General features: G+C 42.3%; 1 protein-coding gene across 4 annotated transcripts in view; it reads right to left on the bottom strand.

Annotated features, from left to right (window-relative positions):
- The window catches only part of CHD2 (chromodomain helicase DNA binding protein 2), an 89,734-nt gene extending 73,010 nt beyond the window's left edge, over positions 1-16,724 (bottom strand). For 2 of the 4 annotated variants that reach the window (XM_060755636.2, XM_060755635.2), the window contains exon 1: positions 15,509-16,722. In XM_060755636.2, the coding sequence (XP_060611619.2) occupies positions 15,509-15,576 (68 nt within the window). In that variant the 5' untranslated portion in view covers positions 15,577-16,722. Of the gene's footprint in view, positions 1-15,508 lie in introns of all 4 variants that reach the window. The other 2 variants (XM_060755633.2, XM_060755632.2) reach the window with 2 other exon arrangements.
- Between the last annotated feature and the right edge of the window lie 3,606 nt (positions 16,725-20,330).

A 20,330-nucleotide genomic window follows, 5' to 3' on the forward strand; every position in this document is an offset into this window, starting at 1 on the left:
GCATGACTCACTGAAGCAGCAGGTGGGTAGAAAGCAGAGTGTGTTGTTTTGCTTTCTGAGATTCTGTCCCTGAGATAGCTGCAAAATGACCGAGTTTCGCAACGTCCTGCGGAAACGTGGCATGGATTAAGGGCCTGCCGACATCCAATTCGCCAGAAGAAATCGGTTGCCTGGGATACAAGGCTTTCGTGCGGGGAATGGGGCTGAAAGCCAAATGCGAACGATTTCCTCACCAGACATTGCAAAAGTATACATTGCACACACAACGCAGCCTTGTCGATGCACTCCATGCTCTTTTGCACATCCGAAGCCAAGAAGGCTGACGAAATTGAATGGATATGGATGAATACGTCGAGATCAAAGTGCCGTCAGTCAGTGGGAAAACGAGCCTGGGATTGGGATTACTGTCTGTTCTAAATGGGGGTGCATTGACTTTGAAAGATCATCGTTACTGGCTCCATTTGAATTGCATTATACAACAGTGCAGACTCGTAAAATGCAGTTCAATGCAGTGTAGGTGGGACTTAGTATTGTTCTTGGAAGGCCACGTGGTCTCTGAATAGATAGTAGCATAGAATCTTAAAGCCCTCCAGTCTAACGCCCTTCTGCCAGGCAGGACACAATCAAAGCCCTCCTGACAGATGGCCAGCCACACTCTGCTTCAGTGAGTTCCTTCCCAGCGAAGGGTGGTTTTGGCCACTCTGAGATTCCACAACCGAACATTATATGTAGGGTGGGCATGAGTTTCTAGTTGCATCAGGGTGGATATGAGAGGTATAAAAATAATTAGCAGGTGCTAATATGTCTAGTTTCTAAAAACATATCAAGTTTCTATGGCATTCAGGGATCTGTAGTTTTACAAGGACTTTAGCCTTCCCTGTCTCACCAAACAACAACTCCCAGGATTCAATAGCATTGAGCCATGGCAGTTCAAGTATGGTCAAACTGCATTCATTCTACAGTGTAGAGCAGGCATGGTCCAACTTCAGCCCTCCAGGTGTTTTGGACTCCAACTGTTAGGAATTGTGGGAGTTGAAGTCCAAAACACTTGGAGGGCTGAAGTTGACCTATGCCTGGCGTAGATACAATCTAGGTCCTCCAGTGTGATCCTAGGACCAAATGTACTCAAAATAGGTAAAGGTAAAGGTTTTCTACTGTCATTAAGTCCAGTCGTGTCCGACTCTGGGGGTTGGTGCTCATCTCCATTTCTAAGCCAAAGAGCTGGCGTTGTCCGTAGACACCTCCAAGGTCATATGGCCGGAATGACTGCATGGAGTGCCGTTACCTTCCCACTGGAGAGGTACCTATTGATCTAATCCAATTTACATGTTTTCAAACTGCTAGGTTGGCAGAAGCTGGGGCTAACAGCAGAAGCTCACGCTGGTCTTCGAACCTGTGACCTTTTGGTCAACAAGCTCAACAGGTCAGCAGTTTAACCCACTGCACCACTGGGGCTCAAGATAGATAGATAGATAGATATTCATAAATATACTTTCAAAGACCCAAATGTGTATTCAAGAGAGATATCTATTTATCTATCTATCTCGTTTTAAATATGTTCTGATAGATTTTGACTGTGAATTTTAATCCTATTACGGTTAATTCTGTTTTGATGTTTGCATATTTGCGTATTTTGCATTATGCGGTCATACTTTTAATTGTAAACCACTTTTGAGTCTCCTTCGGGAGAGATAAAGCAGAGATTAAATGAATATCATCAACAACATCATCATCATGCTATACTATGAGGGTCAAAAAGTAATGCCTCCACCACTCTAACTTTTCTTTCTTTCACAGCTACTGTACTAGCTATGCATGATATGATAGAGGAAACCTTACTCTACTGATATAGTCTTTCTTTTTCCGATTGAATGATTAGAACCATGAATCTTAAGCCAAAAAAATGTTTTCATTGAATTTCTGGCCAAAGAAGGTTGTGCACCTCAGGGATCCATCATCGCTCGAGAGAAGTACGTGTGAAAAAGATCCTGGAGCCGTCATGGACAACAAGTAAACATGAGCCAACAATGTGATGCAGCAGCAAAAAAAAAGCCAATGGGATTTTGGCCTGCATCAGTAGGAGTATAGTGTCTAGATCCAGGGAAGTCATGCTGCCCCTCTATTCTATCTTGGTTAGACCACACCTGGAATATTGTGTCCGATTCTGGGCACCACAATTCAAGAGAGATATTGACAAGCTGGAATGTGTCCAGAGGAGGGCAACTAAAATGATCAAGGGTCCGGAGAACAAGCCCTATGAGGAGCAGCCTAAAGAGAAGGCTTAGAGGAGACATGATAGCCATGTATAAATATGTGAGAGGAAATCATAGGGAGGAGGGAGCAAGCTTGTTTTCTACTGCCCTAGAAACTAAGACATGGAACAATGGATTCAAATTACAAGAAGGAGATTCCATCTGAACATTAGGAAGAACTTCCTGATTGTGAGAGCTGTTCAGCAGTGGAACTCTCTGCCCCGGAGTGTGGTGGTGGCTCCTTCTTTGGAAGTTTTTAAACAGAGGCTGGATGGCCATCTGTCGGGGGTGCTTTGAATGCAATTTTCCTGCTTCTTTGCAGGGAGTTGGACTGGATGGCTCATGAGGTCTCTTCCAACTCTATGATTCTATGAATGTTGATGGGGATGCTATAATGGACTTATGGTGATACTGTAATGGATATTAGTAGTGTGAAACCTCTGAAAGATTCAATGACCTGAATGACGTTAAAACAGCTGTAAAATCATGGCTTGAGAAGGAAAATGGTTTGGATGCCTGAGTTAAACAATGGTGCAAATGTGTCCAAATTGATGGTCACTATGTTAAATGGTAGTTTTGCATAGAAGACAGATCAGGCTAGGATCTGGAGCAACTTCTGCTGTTCTAGGTTCATTCATAACTTTTTATGACACATGAGACAAAACTTTTTGACCCACCCCCAAATGTGTGATGATCACAGAATTGGAAGAGAACACAAAGAGCCATCAATTCCAACCCCATTCTACCCTAAAATGCAAATTGCTGGGTTCCATAGAATGGAGCATCCATTCTGCACTGTAGATGCTCCCCAAGTCTAGTATGAATTGAACTCACCCCCCAACATATCTTCAATTCAAGGAAAGGGAAATGTGTGAAAACTTCAATCAAATCCTGAATTCCATCTTAGGAAAGGGTCTTCCTTGGAACACAACTCCCAAGCCCACCAACTTGAATGGCAGGAGGAATTCAGGAAACTATAGTCCAATGGTTCTTAACCTTCCCAATGCCGCGACCCCTTAATATAGTTCCTCATGTTTTGGTGACTCACAAACATAACATTATTTTCGTTGCTACTTCATAACTGCAATTTTGCGGCGGTTTAGAATTATAATGTAAATATCTGACATGCAGGATGTATTTTCATTCACTCGACCACATTTGGCACAAATACCTGATACTCCCAAATTTGAATACTGGTAAAGTGGTGGGAATGGTTTTGTCATTTGGGAGTTGTAGTTGCTGGGATGTATAGCTCACCTACCATCAAAAAGCATCCTGAACTCCACCAATGGTGGAATTGAACCAAATTTGGTACATGGAACTCCCATGACCAACAGAAAATACTGGAAGGGTTTGGTTAGCATTGAACTTAAGTTTGGGAGTTGTAGTTCACCTACATCCACAGAGCACTGTGGATTCAAACAATGATGGATCTGCACCAAACCTAGCACAAATACTCGATATGCCCAAATGTGAACACTGGTGGAGTTGGGGAAAATAGACCGTGACATTTGGGAGTTGTAGTTACTGGAATTTATAGTTCACCTACAATCAAAGAGCATTCTGAACTCCACCAGTGATGGAATGGATCAATCTCGGCACACAGAGCTCCCATGACCAACAGAAAATACTGGAACGGTTTGGTCAGCACTAATTTGAGTATGGGAGTTGTAGTTCACCTACATCTAGAGAGCACTGTGGACTCAAACAATGATGGACCTGGACCAAACTTGACACAAATACTCAGTATGCCCAAATGTGAACACTGGTGGAGTTTGGGGGAAATAGACCTTGACATTTGAGAATTGTAGTTGCTGGGATTTATAGTTCACCTATAATCAAAGAAGATTCTGAACTCCACCAATGATGGAATTGATCAATCTTGACACACAGAACTCCCATGACCAAAAGAAAATACTGGAAGGGTTTGGTCGGCATTGACCTTGAGTTTTGGAGTGTTAGTTCACCTACATCCAGGTAGCAGGAGGTGGGCTTTTGGTGGGAGGATTCGTCCTCCGTTTCCAAAAAGGAAGAGAAGGACAGGCGGAGAGATCTTCAGCCTTCTCTGCCAATTCCTAAGACCATCAGAAATATGTGTTTTGGTGATCCCTCTGAAACACCCCTCGCAACCCTCCCAGGGGTCCAAGAAAGCCAATTCTCCATTATATATATTGGTGTGTGTGTGTGTCCAAGATTAAAAGACCAAGCCTTCGAAGCAGGATTGGCTACAGACGGCTCTCGTTTTGAATCCACTAAAGGAAATCATCACAGCAGAGGAATTGAGGCTGGATCTGATTTAATGCATAGCTGCTTCCAGTCTCCAGGAAACCTTTCCTTCTCAGCAAACATTTAAGCCCACAGAACTCCATAAAGGGAACAAAGGGAAGCGATTGCTGCAGATGTGTTGTAACCCTCCGGCATGAAACATTCCAATTCCCTTTCTGTCATTCACAACCTGGTTACAGGTGGCTAAAGAGCTTCTTTTCACAAAACCACTTGAGGCCACGCATCCTAAAACAAAATGATTGTCACAACTTGATAAAACCAAGGTATGGTAGTTGTTTCAGAAGTGCAGCGAAGTATGTGAAATGGCAGGCTCCAGCACATGGAAAGTGGGTGCCTTTTAATGCAACCCAAGAGTTTGTCATTTGCTATCAAATGTCAGGTCCTGTCCCACCATTATGGCCTCAATGTTGTTGCTGTTGCTTGTATTTACGTTGTTTCTCATCCATGGCGAGCCTAATGCAAAACTATCCTGTTTTTTTAAAAAAAATCATACAGTTGGATGAGACCTCCAGGGAGCATCTAGTCCAACCCCCTTCTGCCTTCAAGGAGGAAAAGGACAATCAAAGCACCCCCGACAGATGGCCATCCAGCCTCTGTTTAAAAGCCTCCAAAGAGGGAGTCTCAATAATAATAATAATAATAATAATAATAATAATAATAATAATAATTACATCGAATGAACACGCCAAACTCCTCTGGGATTTTCGGATCCAGACAGACAGAGTTTTGGAGCATAATACTCCTGACCTCACAACTGTGTTAAAAAACAAAGTATGGATTGTTGATGTCACAATCCCAGGCGACAGGATTGCAGAGAAACAACTGGAAAAGCTGACATGATATGAGGATTTAAAAATCAAACAGCAAAGACTCTGGCACAAATCAGTAAAGGTGGTCCCAGTGGTGATCGGCACATTGGGTGCAGTGCCTAAAGACCTTGGCCTGCACTTAAACACAATCGGCACTGACAAAATTACCATCTGCCAGCTGCAGAAGGTCACCTTACTGGGATCTGCATGCAGTATTCGCCGATACATCACACAGTCCTAGACACTTGGGAGGTTTCTGACGTGTGATCCAATACAACAACCAGCAGAGTTTCTGCTGTGGACTCATCTTGTTGTGTTTCAAATAATAATAATTATTATTATTATTATTATTATTATTTGCCATCCATATGTAACATTAATGGACTCATCTTGCTGTGGACTCATCTTGTTGTGTTTCAAATAACAACAACAACAACAACCTTTATTTATACCCCGTCACCATCTCCCCAATGGAGACTCGGGGTGGCTAACATGAGGCCAAGCCCAAAAATAACACAGCAAAATAAGATACAAAACAACAGAAAATTAAACACAACAAAATGCATAATGTAACAAAATAAAATAAACAGTGCAAAATAACATAATAAAAATCAAACACAAAGGGCGGGCCAAATGTGCAAGATAAGATGTTAAAACGTTACAACCCTGGGTGAGATAGGAAATAGAGAAAGTGTATTTGTAAGGGAGGAGCCCTAGAAGGAGGAGCAGTGGGGTTTGGTCATTAAGGAAAGGGGAAAGTGCATTGTGTGAACAACTGTAGATGTTAACAAATAAAATGGCACTCTGAGGCAGAGAGTTCCACTGTTGAACAGCTCTTAAGGTCAGGAAGTTCTTCCTAACGTTCAGACGGAATCACCTTTCCTGTCATTTAAACCCCAAAACAATAGTAATAATGGGTTGTTGTGAGGGTTTTGGGGGGGGGGGGGGGGCTGTATGGCCATGTTCCAGAAGCATTCTCTCCTGATGAGAGATTCATTGAAATACTATTCTTGTTCTTATGTTTGTTTATATCCCACTTTTTCTCTCCACATGGTCAAAAGCATTGCAATATGACTTAACATATACAGATGTACAAGTATTAAAACAATAGTAGACATCAGGTTGTTGTGTGTTTTCCAGGCTGTATGGCCATGTTCCAGAAGCATTCTCTCCTGACATTTCACCCACATCACAACCTCTGAGAATGCCTGAGGAACTCACAATCGCTGAGGATGCCTGCCACAGATGCAGGTGAAGCATTAGAAGAGAATGCTTCTGGAACATGTCTGAACAGCCTGGAAAACAAACAACAAGCCAGTGATTCCAGCCATGAAAGCCTTCAACAGTATTAGATACAATTCAAAGAATATAAAATTACAGAGGTTCGCACAAGGGGATGCAGTCGGCCAAAACTTAAAGCAAAATTTGCTATAGCACAGAGTTGCTCAACCTGGGAGTCAGGACCCCTAGGGCGGGGGTCACGAGGGGGTGTCAGAGGGGTCACCAAAGACCATCAGAAGGCACAATATCTATTGTTGGTCATATGAGCTCTGTGTGGAAAGTTTGGCCCAATTCTATAGCTGGTGGGGCTCAGAATGTTCTTTGATTTTAGGTGAACTATATATCCCAGCAACTACAACTCCCAAATGTCAAGGTCTATCCCCCCCCCCCCAAACTCCACCAGTGTTCACATGTGGGCATATTGAGTATTTGTGCCAAGTTTGGTTCAGATTCATCATTGTTTGAGTCCACAGTGCTCTCTGGATGTAGATGAACTACAACTCCAAAACCCAAGGCCCACCAAACCCTTCCAGTATTTTCTGTTGGTCATGGGGGTCCTGTGTGCCAAGTTTGGTTCAATTCCATCATTGGTGGAGTTTGGAATGCTCTTTGATTATAGATTAACTCTAAATCCCAGCAGCTACAACTCCCAAATGATAAAATCAATCCCCCTGCCCAATCCCATCAGTATTCAAATTTGAATGCATTGAGTATTTGTGCAAAATTTGTCCAGTGAATTGTGGGCACCACAAATCAAGAGAGATATTGACAAGCTGGAATGTGTCCAGAGGAGAGCGACTAAAATGATAAAAGGTCTGGAGAACAAGCCCTATGAGGAGCGGCTAAAGGAGCTGGGCATGTTTAGCCTGAAGAAGAGAAGGCTGAGAGGGGATATGATAGCCATGTATAAATATGTGAGAGGAAGCCACAGAGAGGAGGGAGCAAGCTTGTTTTCTGCTTCCCTGGAGACGAGGACGCGGAACAATGGATTCAAACTACAAGAGAGGAGATTCCATCTGAACATGAGGAAGAACTTCCTGACTGTGAGAGCCGTTCAGCAGTGGAACTCTCTGCCCCGGAGTGTGGTGGAGGCTCCTTCTTTGGAAGCTTTTAAACAGAGGCTGGATGGCCATCTGTCAGGGGTGATTTGAATGCAATATTCCTGCTTCTTGGCAGGGGGTTGGACTGGATGGCCCATGAGGTCTCTTCCAACTCTGTGATTCTATGATTCTAAAGTACATCATGCACATCAGATATTTATGTTACGATTCATAACAGTAGCAAAATTACAGTAATGAAGTAGCAACAAAAATAATTTTATGGTTGGGGGTCACCACAATATGAGGAATTGTATGAAGGGGTTGCGGTCATTAGGAAGCTATAGCAGGATGTAAAATAAACTTTTTTTTCATGTTTTTGTGATAGAACCAAATAGGAAATTGTATTGGTAACCCAGGAACCAAAGCTATGTTGCATAGTGTTATTATTACTTCCTTTACTTCTGAATGACAATGTTTCTCTTTTTGGAGAAACAAATTGCAAACTTCTGAGGATGCCTGAGGACCTCACAACCACTGAGGATGCCTGCCATAGATGCAGGCGAAGCATCAGGAGAGAATGCTTCTTGAACATGTCTGGACAGCTCGGAAAAGAAAGAACAAGCCAGTGATTCCAGCCATGAAAACCTTCAACAGTATTAGATACAATTCAAAGCATATAAAATTACAGAGGTTCACAAAAAGTGATGCGGTCGGCCAAAACTTAAAGCAAAATGTGCTATAGCACAGCGTTGCTTAACCTGGGGGTCGGTACCCCTGGGGGAGGTCACGAGGGGGTGTCAGAGGAGTCACCAAAGACCATCAGAAGGCACAGTATTTATTGTTGGTCATAGGAGCTCTGTGTGGAAAGGTTGGCCCAATTCTATAGCTGGTGGGGCTCAGAATGCTCTTTGATTTTAGGTGAACTATACATCCCAGCAACTACAACTCCCAAATGTCAAGGTCTATCCCCCCCCCCCCCAAACTCCACCAGTGTTCACATATGGGCATATTGAGTATTTGTGCCAAGTTTGGTTCAGATTCATCATTGTTTGAGTCCACAGTGCTCTCTGGATGTAGATGAACTACAACTCCAAAACCCAAGGCCCACCAAACCCTTCCAGTATATTCTGTTGGTCATGGGGGTCCTGTGTGCCAAGTTTGGTTCAATGCCATCATTGGTGGAGTTCGGAATGCTCTTTGATTATAGATTAACTCTAAATCCCAGCAGCTACAACTCCCAAATGATAAAATCAATTCTCCTTCCCAATCCCACCAGTATTCAAATTTGGACGTATTGGGTATTTGTGCAAAATTTGGGTCCAGTGAATGAAAATACATCATGCACATCAGATATTTATGTTACAATTCATAACAATAGCAAGATTACAGTTATGAAATAGCAACAAAAATAATTTTATGGTTGGGGGTCACCACAATATGAGGAATTGTATGAAGGGGTTGCGGCATTAGGAAGCTATAGCAGGATGTAAAATAAACATTTTTCATGTTTTTGTGATAGAACCAAATAGAAAATTGTATTGATAACCCAGGAACCAAAGCTATGTTGCATAGTGTTTTATTTATATTATGATTCATAACAGTAGCAAAAGTACAGTAATGAAGTAGCAACAAAAATAATTTTATAGTTGGGGGTCACTACAATGAGGAATTGTATGAAGGAGTTGTGGTCATTAGGAAGCTATAGCAGGATGTAAAATAAACTTTTTTTTTCATGTTTTTGTGATAGAACTAAATAGGAAATTGTACTGATAACCCAGGAACCAAAGCTATGTTGCATAGTGTTATTATTACTTCCTTTACTTCTGAATGACAATGTTTCTCCTTTTGAAGAAACAAGTTGCAAACTTCAACAGAAATGATGAAGTGGAAGGAAACGGTTCCATCTGCCCATGTGCTGCATCTCTCCCCTTTTTTGTTCCTGGCAGCGAATGCATGCGCCCTCCCTCCTCCCCTTTGCTTTCATGCCGCCTGCTTTGGCTGAACAGGCAGAAAGCCGAGTCTGTGCAAAAAAAGGAAAGTCGAGAGACAGCTCTGCTGATGTCACATCGAAGGGAGGGCCCTGCTTGGCCAGAAAGCCTCCTCCATTGGATGCCCAAGCCAGACAACAACCAATTAGAGCTCTCCTTTAGCCCAAAATGGCCTTTGAACTTCCTCCCAGCAACTTCCTCCTGAGTTTTTTTTTCAAAAGGGTACACAGTGCAATGCAGTATATGTCTGTCGGCTCTGCGGCACAAAGGAACAGCCATTTTGTGACCGAGCCACAGCTGCAGCAAAATGCCTGGTTTTGTCCCCAAATGCCTCTGTTTTTGCTCTCCCTAAATAAATACTTTGTGTTTGAAACAGTGCAAAGTCAAAACAGGGTGTAATGTGCTCTCCCTAACAATTCAAGTTGTGCCATTCCTGTTTTTGCAATCTCCATGAGCAAATCTTCCTTTTACGAATGCTGCTTCATAAAATGGCTGCCTTGCACTGAATGCAAGCAGAGCTCCATTTGAGGAGTGGCTGCAAAATGGCCCCGGCTTGAAAGCAGGACCAAAATCCTCTTCCACAACATGCTAAACCTTTTTAAAATATTGTTGTGGCTCAGAAAAGCAAATATAAACAGTGGCATAATGGGAAATATGTATAATGCAAAAGCAACTAGCTTGTTTGGAATGGTCTTCCTCGGATGATTGCTACGAATGGCACAATCCTGCTCACGGCAATTGCAGGAATGCTCCCATTCCATAATAAACACCATTATAACCTTATAATATTATTTAGGTTATAATAGGATTTGCGACTAAGAAACAGCATAGCCATGCCGACCGAGAAATGAAGCTCATTTTGAAAATTTGTGTTCGGGGTTGTGTGATTCTACACTGAAATGTCATATTGGATCTATCAAATTTTGACTACCAAAGCCCTTAGAAAAGTGAAACAACTCTGTATGTCTCTGGACTGCTACCTTCCTAGAGCCTTGAGGGAAGGCTGATGGGAATGGCAGTCCAACAATACCTGGAGTTTAGAGGATTCCCATCCCTGGTTTGCAATCGCACAGAACCTATGCAGATACCTGTGAAGGTATACCTCAGTTGTGTGAAATACGAAATGTAGATATAACATCCATTGCCTTTTTGGTGGTGGCTCCTCTGATATACGATTGAAACTGGATGCTTGCCATAGATGCAGGCGAAACGTCAGGAGAAATGCCTCTAGAACATGGCCATATAGCCCGAAAAAACCCACAAGAACTGATTGAAACTGTGTTTTAACCCCAAGGAGTTAACGATATTTCTATTAACATGGAAAGTGTCGACTCTAACAGGGCTTGCCCCACCATACAATATCTTTATGACTCAATTGCTATCATTTTATGATTTCTATGTATCAGGGTGAGAACCACGTATCCGACCAGGTATCAGCAGACTGCAACCCCCAGTATTCCTCACCACAAACTATGCTGGAAGTTGCCCTTCAAAGGTTTATATGCTGTAAATTGCTAGAAGTTTTAGTATAGTGTGTCCCCCATAACCTTGACATCCAGTTTTGCGTTCAATACTCCAAATAGTTCAGAGCTCGTGGTTTTATTGCAGCGTCTGAGATAAAGAGATGAAAACCCATATAATTATGGAAATGCTTCAGGGAGGAGGAAACCAGAGAAACCTGTGTTGGATGTAGCACATGACCATGTTACACATGAACCACCTTTCAGTAGACCTGAAGTTTGGAGATGTTCCCCATCTGAGATCTCCAAGGCTTAAGAACGGAAGAGGAAATTACTCCAAAGTTGAGTGTGCAGATACCATCTCACTTTAAAGCTGTATAGACGTGTTTAATGCAGCAGTTTCGATGAAAATAAAACACGCTCTTGACAAAAGAGGTCTTCCTGGGTCTTCTAATCTGGTTGGACTCCCAACTCCCAACAGTCCCAGTCAATATATGACCAAGTACAACGGGTTCCAGTCAAGGTATAATCAAGAACAATGGGTTCCAGTCAAGGTATGATCAAGAACAGTGGGTTCTAACCAATGTATGATCAAGGACAATGGGTTCCAGTCAAGGTATGATCAAGAACAGTGGGTTCCAATCAATGTATGATCAATGACAATGTGTTTCAATCAAGGTATAATCAAGAGCAATGGGTTCTAGTCAATGTATGATCAAGCATGATGGGAGTTTTAGTCCAGCAGCTGGAGGACCTCAGATTCTGTAGGTGAGAGTGCCTTCAAGTCTCCTGTTGACCCAGGTAATGGTTCCCAAACTTTGCTCCTCCAGTTGTTTTGGACTACAACCTGCAGAAGCTCCAGCCAGCTCGGTCAACCGTGAGGAATTCTGGGAGTTGAAGTCCAAAACGGCTGGAAGACCAAAGTTTTGGAACTACTGTAGGTGAGAGTGCCTTCAAGTCTCCTGTTGATCCAGGTAATGGTTCCCAAACTTTGCTCCTCTAGTTGTTTTGGACTCCAACCTGCAAAAGCCCCAGCCAGCTTGGTCAACTATGAGGAATTCTGGGAGTTGAAGTCCAAAATGGCTGGAAGAGCAAAGTTTTGGAACTACTGGTGACCCCAAGTATTTCATAAGATGTTTATTTGCCAAAAGGTGGCTTTGCAAGTTCGCCAGATCTTTATACCTGAAAATTGCACCAGAAATTGGCCATTTCTGGTGCAATAGGTTTAGGATGGTAAGACTGTGGCCCCTTTCCACCATGAAATTCCCTTGACAACCTTGGACATGTCTCTCTCTCCTCTTTCTACCTAACCCACTTCATTGTGAGGATGGAGTAGGAAGGAGAAAGGCCATGGTGACCACCTCAAGCTTACAGAAGAAAAAGTGGGATATAAATAAATGAATCAATCCCATGTGACCCGCCAGACTTGTCCCTCTCTTATTGGGAGATTGTCCTCATTTCCCCAATACACCATCATGAGGACACACGTCTCTCCCAATCAACGTTTGATGTGCTGTCAAGACAGGTGACGTGCTTCCTGGTCCCACCCCCTGGGCCAGGAAGGAAGTTGCCAAAGCAGGAAGTGTTCAGAACTTCCTGAAAGTCATGTACCTCCTAGAGACATACCTCCACAGCCAAACCAAAGGAAATAAAGGTATATTATTGACAACAGGAAATACAACTTGCCACTCAAGAGAAAGGGAGAAGAAACACCCACAAAAGGGCATAATTTACATAAAGATTTCTTGTTTTCCCACATGACTAACTGCTGTCATTAGCAAGAGTAAAACAAGAAGGGGTATCTTTATTTTTAATTTAGGTGTTCCCATCTCGCTTGAGGCCAAACACCGAGACTCTCACCAAGAAAGCAAAGCTTCCTGTTGGGAGGCTATGCAAATAATGCACTCAGGGACAAGAAAGCAAAGGGGACACGAAATAGGGCTCCTCAAGCCTGACTTCAAACTCAGCTCCATTTCACAGCCTTGTCTTTCGATCTTTGTCTTCGAAAGAGGAAAGGCTCCGATCGCCCTTTGTTCGGCAAAGCCATTATAACATATAATACATTTTTTAAAAGACAGTATTTTCAAATTAAGTGGATTACTGAGTTTCAAATCAACTTTGGAACCGAGTCAGTCATATGGATTTGTCAAAAGAACTGTTTCCCACAGAAGAAAATTCAGTTCAATTTAAAATACCCAAGCTTTCCATTCACCATCAAACAGACCCCCAGAATTGACATTTGCTAATAAATCAAAGTAGAATTTAAATGAAATATAGCCAACAATAATAGCAATAATTAATATCATTTAATATCTTGCTGAAACTGCATAGTTTTCCACTATTATTTCACCTTGTTGCATGGATTCAGATCCAGAAACAATAGAGTATTATTCATATACATACAAGCTAGTTTCAGATATTTACATATCTTAATATTATTTAATATCCTGCTGGAACTGCATAGTTTTCCACTATTATCTCACATTGCTGCATGGATTCAGATCCAGAAATAATGGAGTATTATTCATATACATACAAGGTAGTTTCAGATATTTACGTATCTTAATATTATTTAATATCTTGCTGAAACTGCATAGTTTTCCACTATTATCTCACATTGCTGCATGGATTCAGATCCAGAAATAATGGAGTATTATTCATATACATACAAGCTAGTTTCAGATATTTACGTATCTTAATATTATTTAATATCCTGCTGGAACTGCATAGTTTTCCACTATTATCTCACATTGCTGCATGGATTCAGATCCAGAAATAATGGAGTATTATTCATATACATACAAGGTAGTTTCAGATATTTACGTATCTTAATATTATTTAATATTTATCGTGGCATCCGCATATACTGCTGGAACTGCATAGTTTTCCACTAAAGGATGTTATTTCACATTGCTGCATGGATTCAGATCCAGAAATAATGGAGTATTATTCATATACATACAAGGTAGTTTCAGATATTTATATATCTTAATAGTATTTAATATACTGGTGGAACTGCATAGTTTTCCACTAAGGGATGTTATTTCACATTGCTGCATGGATTCAGATCTAGAAATAATAATTCATATACATACAAGCTACTTTGAGATATAATAATAGTAATAATAACAACAATAATCATGATAATCATGTTCAAAAATTAGTTTCGGGCTAATAGTAGATTTTTCTAAAAGAGGATTTCAGTGAAATAATAAAGACCAGGAATAATGCAAAAAGTAGTATTATCCAATTGAGAATATCCAGATTCCTTTCGAAACTGTATTAACATGAAAAGAATCACCATGAAATGTTAAATCAGAAATAATAGTTGCAAACCAGAAAATATCAACAGCAAGTGTGGAAAAAAGAAGGAAAAACAGGTCCAGAAATAATGGAGTAGTATTCATATACATACAAGCTAGTTTCAGATATTTATGTATCTTAATATTATTTAATATCTTGCTGAAACTGCATAGTTTTCCACTATTATTTCACATTGTTGCATGGATTCAGATTCAGATTGAGAGGAAACCCCTTTGTTGTTCAAGGCAATGCCTCTTTGAGAAATTCAAAATTTTCCCAAAAAAGATCCAAAAGGGATCCAATCCTCCAATCCCCAAATGGATCAGGAAGTGAGAGATCTCTTGGAAATGCAGACACTGTTGTTTTATTTCAAAATCAGCCTTTTCCCATTCATATTGCTTTCTAGGGTCGCTTTGCAAAGCCATCAAGAAAGGCAATGCCTCTTTGAGAAATTCAAGTGTATCAAAATATTCCCCAAAAAGATCCAAAAGGGATCCAATCCTCCAATCCCCAAATGGATCAGGAAGCAAGAGGTCTCTTGGAAATGCAGACACTGTTGTTTTATTTCAAAATCAGCCTTTTCCCATTCATATTGCTTTCTAGGGTCGCTTTGCAAAGCCATCAAAAAAGGCTTCTGTCTGGCCTTTCTTTCAGGGGAAGTTTTGGGCTTTGGGAAAATCCTTCCAAAGGAAACACAGACCAAAAAAAATCCCTTGTATGTAAAATGGTGCAATGCAGCAGCGGCTACATAGGCAAGGTCATTTTTCACGGCTTGGGAAAAATATCCTCAAAATGGGATATATATAAGGAGAAAGGTGCTTTATTTACCTTTCCTCCCCAATGGCAATAAGGCCTTGAAATCCCGACAGGCTTTGGAAGGGGAAAGGGAAAAAATGTGGCTCCGAAATATGAAAAAAGGGAAAATTTGGGTGTGGCAGATGAGGCAAATCTCAAGGTCACTGTTGATGGGGAAAGACCCCCCAAATGTCTGCTGGGGGGCTGCTCTGTGCCTGCTGCTCCAAGGCTGTCAAAAGGTAAACAGGGTGAGACTCAGGTGAGAAAGAGAGGAGGAAAGGCAAGAGAGCGTACCTGGAAGCGTTGCTGTGGAAGGAAGCCTCTTCCTCGCCTTGGCATTCCTCCTCGGTGTTCCTCATCATCTTTCCGATTCGGGATAAGGAGCAAAAGAAAAGCAAAAAGGTCCAGCTGGGGTTGCTGGGAGGTCCTATGCCCAGGTATTTAGTACTGTCAAAAGTTGCCAAGAAGGTTGAAAGTCCCAGCTTGGAGGCTTCGGAAACCAATGGGGGAAAAAGTCCCCCAGATGCAAGGATGTGGCTTGGAAAGAAAAAGGAGAAAAATAGGAAAGGTCTCTTTTTTGGGAGAGCATCCTAGAAAACTTTGGGAAAGTAAACCTGGAAAGCCAAGCTATTTCATTGCGTCATGGCCAAGGCGATGCAATCGGTGGGGGGAAAAAACAAAAAAACGGAAAATAATTCAAAATTGATCTAAATAGGAGGAATAGTAATTAAAATGTCTAATAATAATGATGCCCCGCTATTTCAGCTCAGGTCTCACCGTGGGAAAACATGAGCGGTTTCAAAGGGAGAGGAGAAAAGGAAAGCAAAGGGAAGGAAGGGGGGGGAGGGGAAAATGGCGAATTTCTTGCAAAAATAGATACAAAAGCTCGATCTCCAACGTCTCCCCTTCTTTGCAATCGCCAAAGGGGGTCGTGAAGACCCAAAACAAAAAGGTTGGGGGGGGAGGAGGAGGGGAGGGAAGAGCTCCTTAAGAGAGCGCACAAAAATGGAGGTGCGCCATGGCTTCCAAGCTGGGAAAAAAAACAACGACCCGGCGGCTCCTTTCCAAAGCGACCAAGGCAAAAGCGCCCCCAAATCGGGCTCCCCAGCCCCGGGAAAAGCAAGGGGGGACCCTCAAGAGGAGGTAGGGCCCTCCAGGACCCCGAGAAAAGGCTCCAAAGTTGGGCAAAGTTGCGCCCAAAGGGGCGGAGGGGGTCCGAAGGCAGGCAGCAAGGCGGCGGAGCGCGCTCTCCAAGGCACCGCCGCCATCGAGAGCTTCCTTCCCAGCTCTGAGCTCAGCCTTTGATTGACACTCTCTACATTTACCCCACAACTCAGGTGATGTGCCATAGACCCACCCCTTCATTTCCACCCAAAAAAAGAGAGGGAAAAAGGCAGAGCTGCTGCTGCCACCCCAAAGAAGGGGAGCCCTGGCCCCATCCCTGGCTTCTGCCATGGGCGGAGGGGGGACACTCAACCCCCTCTGGCTCAGGCACCCTTTCCCAGCCAAGGCAGAGCCCATTGGCTGGCATTTGTCGGAGAGGGTTGGCTTCCCATCCCTCTCCACTTCCTCCCTGGACAGGAAGTGGAGGCAAGGGGAGCCATTTTGAAGGAAGCCAGCCCAGCTTTGGGTCCATGTGGGCAACTAGCGATAGTAGGCACTGGTTGGCGCATACCCCCGGAATGGCGTCTGAGAAGAAGCGGAAGGATTCGGCCATTCGCAAAGGCCAAGAGCCATTGGCTTGGAACGCAATTCCAATGCAAGGGGTGCCATTTTGAAGGAAGCCAGCCTGGCTTTGGGTCCATGTGGGCAACTAGCGATAGTAGGCACTGGTTGGTGCATACCCCGGGAATGGCGTCTGAGAAGAAGCGGGGGGATTCGGCCATTCGCAAAGGCCAAGCAAGAGCCATTGGCTTGGAACGCAATTCCAATGCAAGGGGTGCCATTTTGAAGGAAGCCAGCCCAGCTTTGGGTCCATGTGGGCAACTAGCAACAGTAGGCACGGGTTGGCGCATACCCCAGGATTGGAATCTGAGAAGAAGCGGAGGGATTCGGCCATTCACAGAGGTCAAGAGCCATTGGCTTGGAACGCAATTCCAATGCAAGGGGTGCCATTTTGAAGGAAGCCAACCTGGCTTTGGGTCCATGTGGGCAACCAGCAACAGTAGGCACAGGTTGGTGCATACCCCAGGATTGGAATCTGAGAAGAAGCGGAGGGATTCGGCCATTCACAGAGGCCAAGAGCCATTGGTTTGGAGCACAATTCCAATGCTCATTGAAAGAAGTGGCTCAATGACCCTTTGGACTCAAGAGCGCCTCCCTAGTGGCTCTGTTTTGCGAGAGCAGAATTGTAACCACGGGGGTCCAGTTCTTGGTTTTTGGAGATCCAATTACTCCTAGACCCATTTATTGTGTTGGGATCCATTTCTTCCAAGGGTCAGTGGTTTAGAGACACCAAAAGTGTGCCAACAATCAAGGAGAAATATTTTGATATCCCCCAAAATGGAAGCATCAAGGAGATTGCTTTATCAAATGAGGACTTGCTGAGTGAGAGAAGTATTGTGCATAAAGCATGGTCTACTGACTTAGGCTAGAACCTTGACCTAAAGTCACACCACAGAAGATCCAACAAGTTAAAAGTTCTACCACGAGAACCTGCCATCAGTTGGATGCTTCCCAAAAGCATCCTTCCATCCCACCATCCATGGAAACGTGTTCAAGTGATCAGTCTACGGGTTTAAGTCTAAAAACCCAACAATGGTTACAAGCTGCTCTTCAAGTCTCCAAACTCAACAACATACATGGTCTACATGAGTAGAACCATGAGGTTAGTAACTCACGCAACATTGACCAGACAAGGAAGTCCACTAGCTTGTAACTTCAATGTTCTGTCTAGACCTAAACTATCCATGAAGCTAGGACCAAAATACACATTCAGGGTAAATGGGCAACATTTGTTTCAGAAACATAACATGGTTCCCAAATAATAGCATACAATGTTAAAATGGCATTTTAGACCCAGTTCCCACCCATTAATGTTCTGTTCTCCAATATGTTACACATGAATGGCCCTTACAACCCAAAATCTAAACACTTTGCTCCTCAATTACCATTGATACAGATTATTTGAAGTGACAGAATATATTTAGCAATGCAAAGAAATTAAACTTAACTACAAATGAAACATAGACTCAGCCCAACTACTTTCTCCTGGGTTAAGAAGACATGACAATGGAATAGGGCCATAAATGCAATGGACATTTGTTCATACTTTAAAAAGTATGGCCAGGATTACCAGGCCCCACACACAGGAAGTCAAACCAGTGTTTAGCCAAAGGGCTTTAAATACATTAACATCCATCCAACCCTTTAAATCAGAACACTACAGGCCACAGTGCATGTGTTTGATCCCAGAGCACATCACCAGATTAGTATCATTTCAAAGAGCTACATCAGTTCACCTATGTTTTGTGACATGCCCCATCATTGAGTTTAGACATACCAGACACATAGCCCATCATATATAAGAGCACGCACATGTTTGCAAATAAATAAGACAACACAAAAATAAAACCCCAATCAAGAATATAATCCTATTAGAAATGTAAAGGCAAAGTGAACTCGTTAAATATAATTCGAAAAATGAGCTTTAACATTTCCTAAAATCACACATTCCTCGTAAATACCATAAACAATGAAAATATTATAAATCAAGAAACCTTTGACCTGAAGGAAGACAAACAAGATTACAAATGTAAAACAAATACTTTTATTTAAGCCATTTTAAAACAGCATTGCACTTTTGCCCACCAAATCAGACAAATACATCCATACATTCATGGTATGAAAATGCAGCCATTCCTTCCCATCCCTCCATTGAAGTCAATTTTAAAAATCGGTGATCAGATCATCTTTGGCCCAAGTCTTCTCTGGTTTAGATAACAATGCAGTCCATGCTAAAGGGTCCCTGTTTTGGATGGACATATCCAGCAATCATGCATTACTTCACTTCCTTAACCACTGAATCAGCTGAACTGCCATCTTGGTTTGGAACTCGTGGTCTCCCTTTGGGATTCTTCCTTTGTCTGGACTCTTTATAAAAAATTAAAAGAAAAATTCTGTTGGAATACAGTGAATGTTATCCTTAAACTAAACAACCAATATTGAACTGTCATATCTGAGCACATTTTCAGTATGTTTTAAATATACTGAAGCAATGTCAAAATTAATCATGCCAAATAAGTAGGAGGAATAGTCTCAAAGAAGTAATGAATAATCCATCAACTGTCTTCTACTACAATGAGCATATACCTTAATGTCATTCAAAACTCTACTTTGAGCCAAGACTACAATGAGAAAGAGAGGTATTAGTTCTGGACAGAAGTTCAATGATTCCAAAATTTCTTCAATGTCTGTACAGGAACATAATTTTTATTTTCTAGGTGGCTATTGGAAAGTGCTAAGCAAAAGCAAATGCCACCATACCACCTTGAACAAACCCAATCCAATATGGTTTTGGAAGTTAAGCAAGGCCAAACCTGGCCAGTGCTTGGATACCAAGCCAACACAGAAGAAGGGAGGAAAGAATCCTGCCTGGAATCCCCCAATCATAGTCAATGCTAACAATACTGGACTAGGTGGACCAATAGACCCACCCAGAAATAGCAGGTTATAATTTTCCTCTTGAAGATTTATGGCATCTTTTCACAAGTACTGGCAATATTCTTCACTTTAGAAGAACTCCAACATTAAGGGTTCTAACTTCTGCAGACTATACAGCCAGTAACAGATGTGGCGAGGAACAATAAAGAGTACACTGAACCTCCAGGAAGCAATAAAGTACAGCGAAGGAGCCATGTTAAGTACATTGACAGTGATCCTAGCAGAATCTGAGAAGTATTGGGTAGAGATACCTTCACCACTGGTTACATATAAAATGTATCTTAGCTTGGTGTTTGGCTTCATATAGAGATATACAAAGTTTGCAGAGGTAACAATATCTAGAGTATATATACAAAATAAACACTTTATTTTGATTCTTGATAACAAATTAACAAACATTATGACAAAGCAGGATGCCTGTTCAAAACAGTCCTTCCAATTGACTGACAGTCCT

Source organism: Anolis sagrei, chromosome 9 (genome assembly GCF_037176765.1).
Source record: "Anolis sagrei isolate rAnoSag1 chromosome 9, rAnoSag1.mat, whole genome shotgun sequence".
Taxonomy (NCBI): Eukaryota; Metazoa; Chordata; class Lepidosauria; order Squamata; family Dactyloidae; genus Anolis; species Anolis sagrei.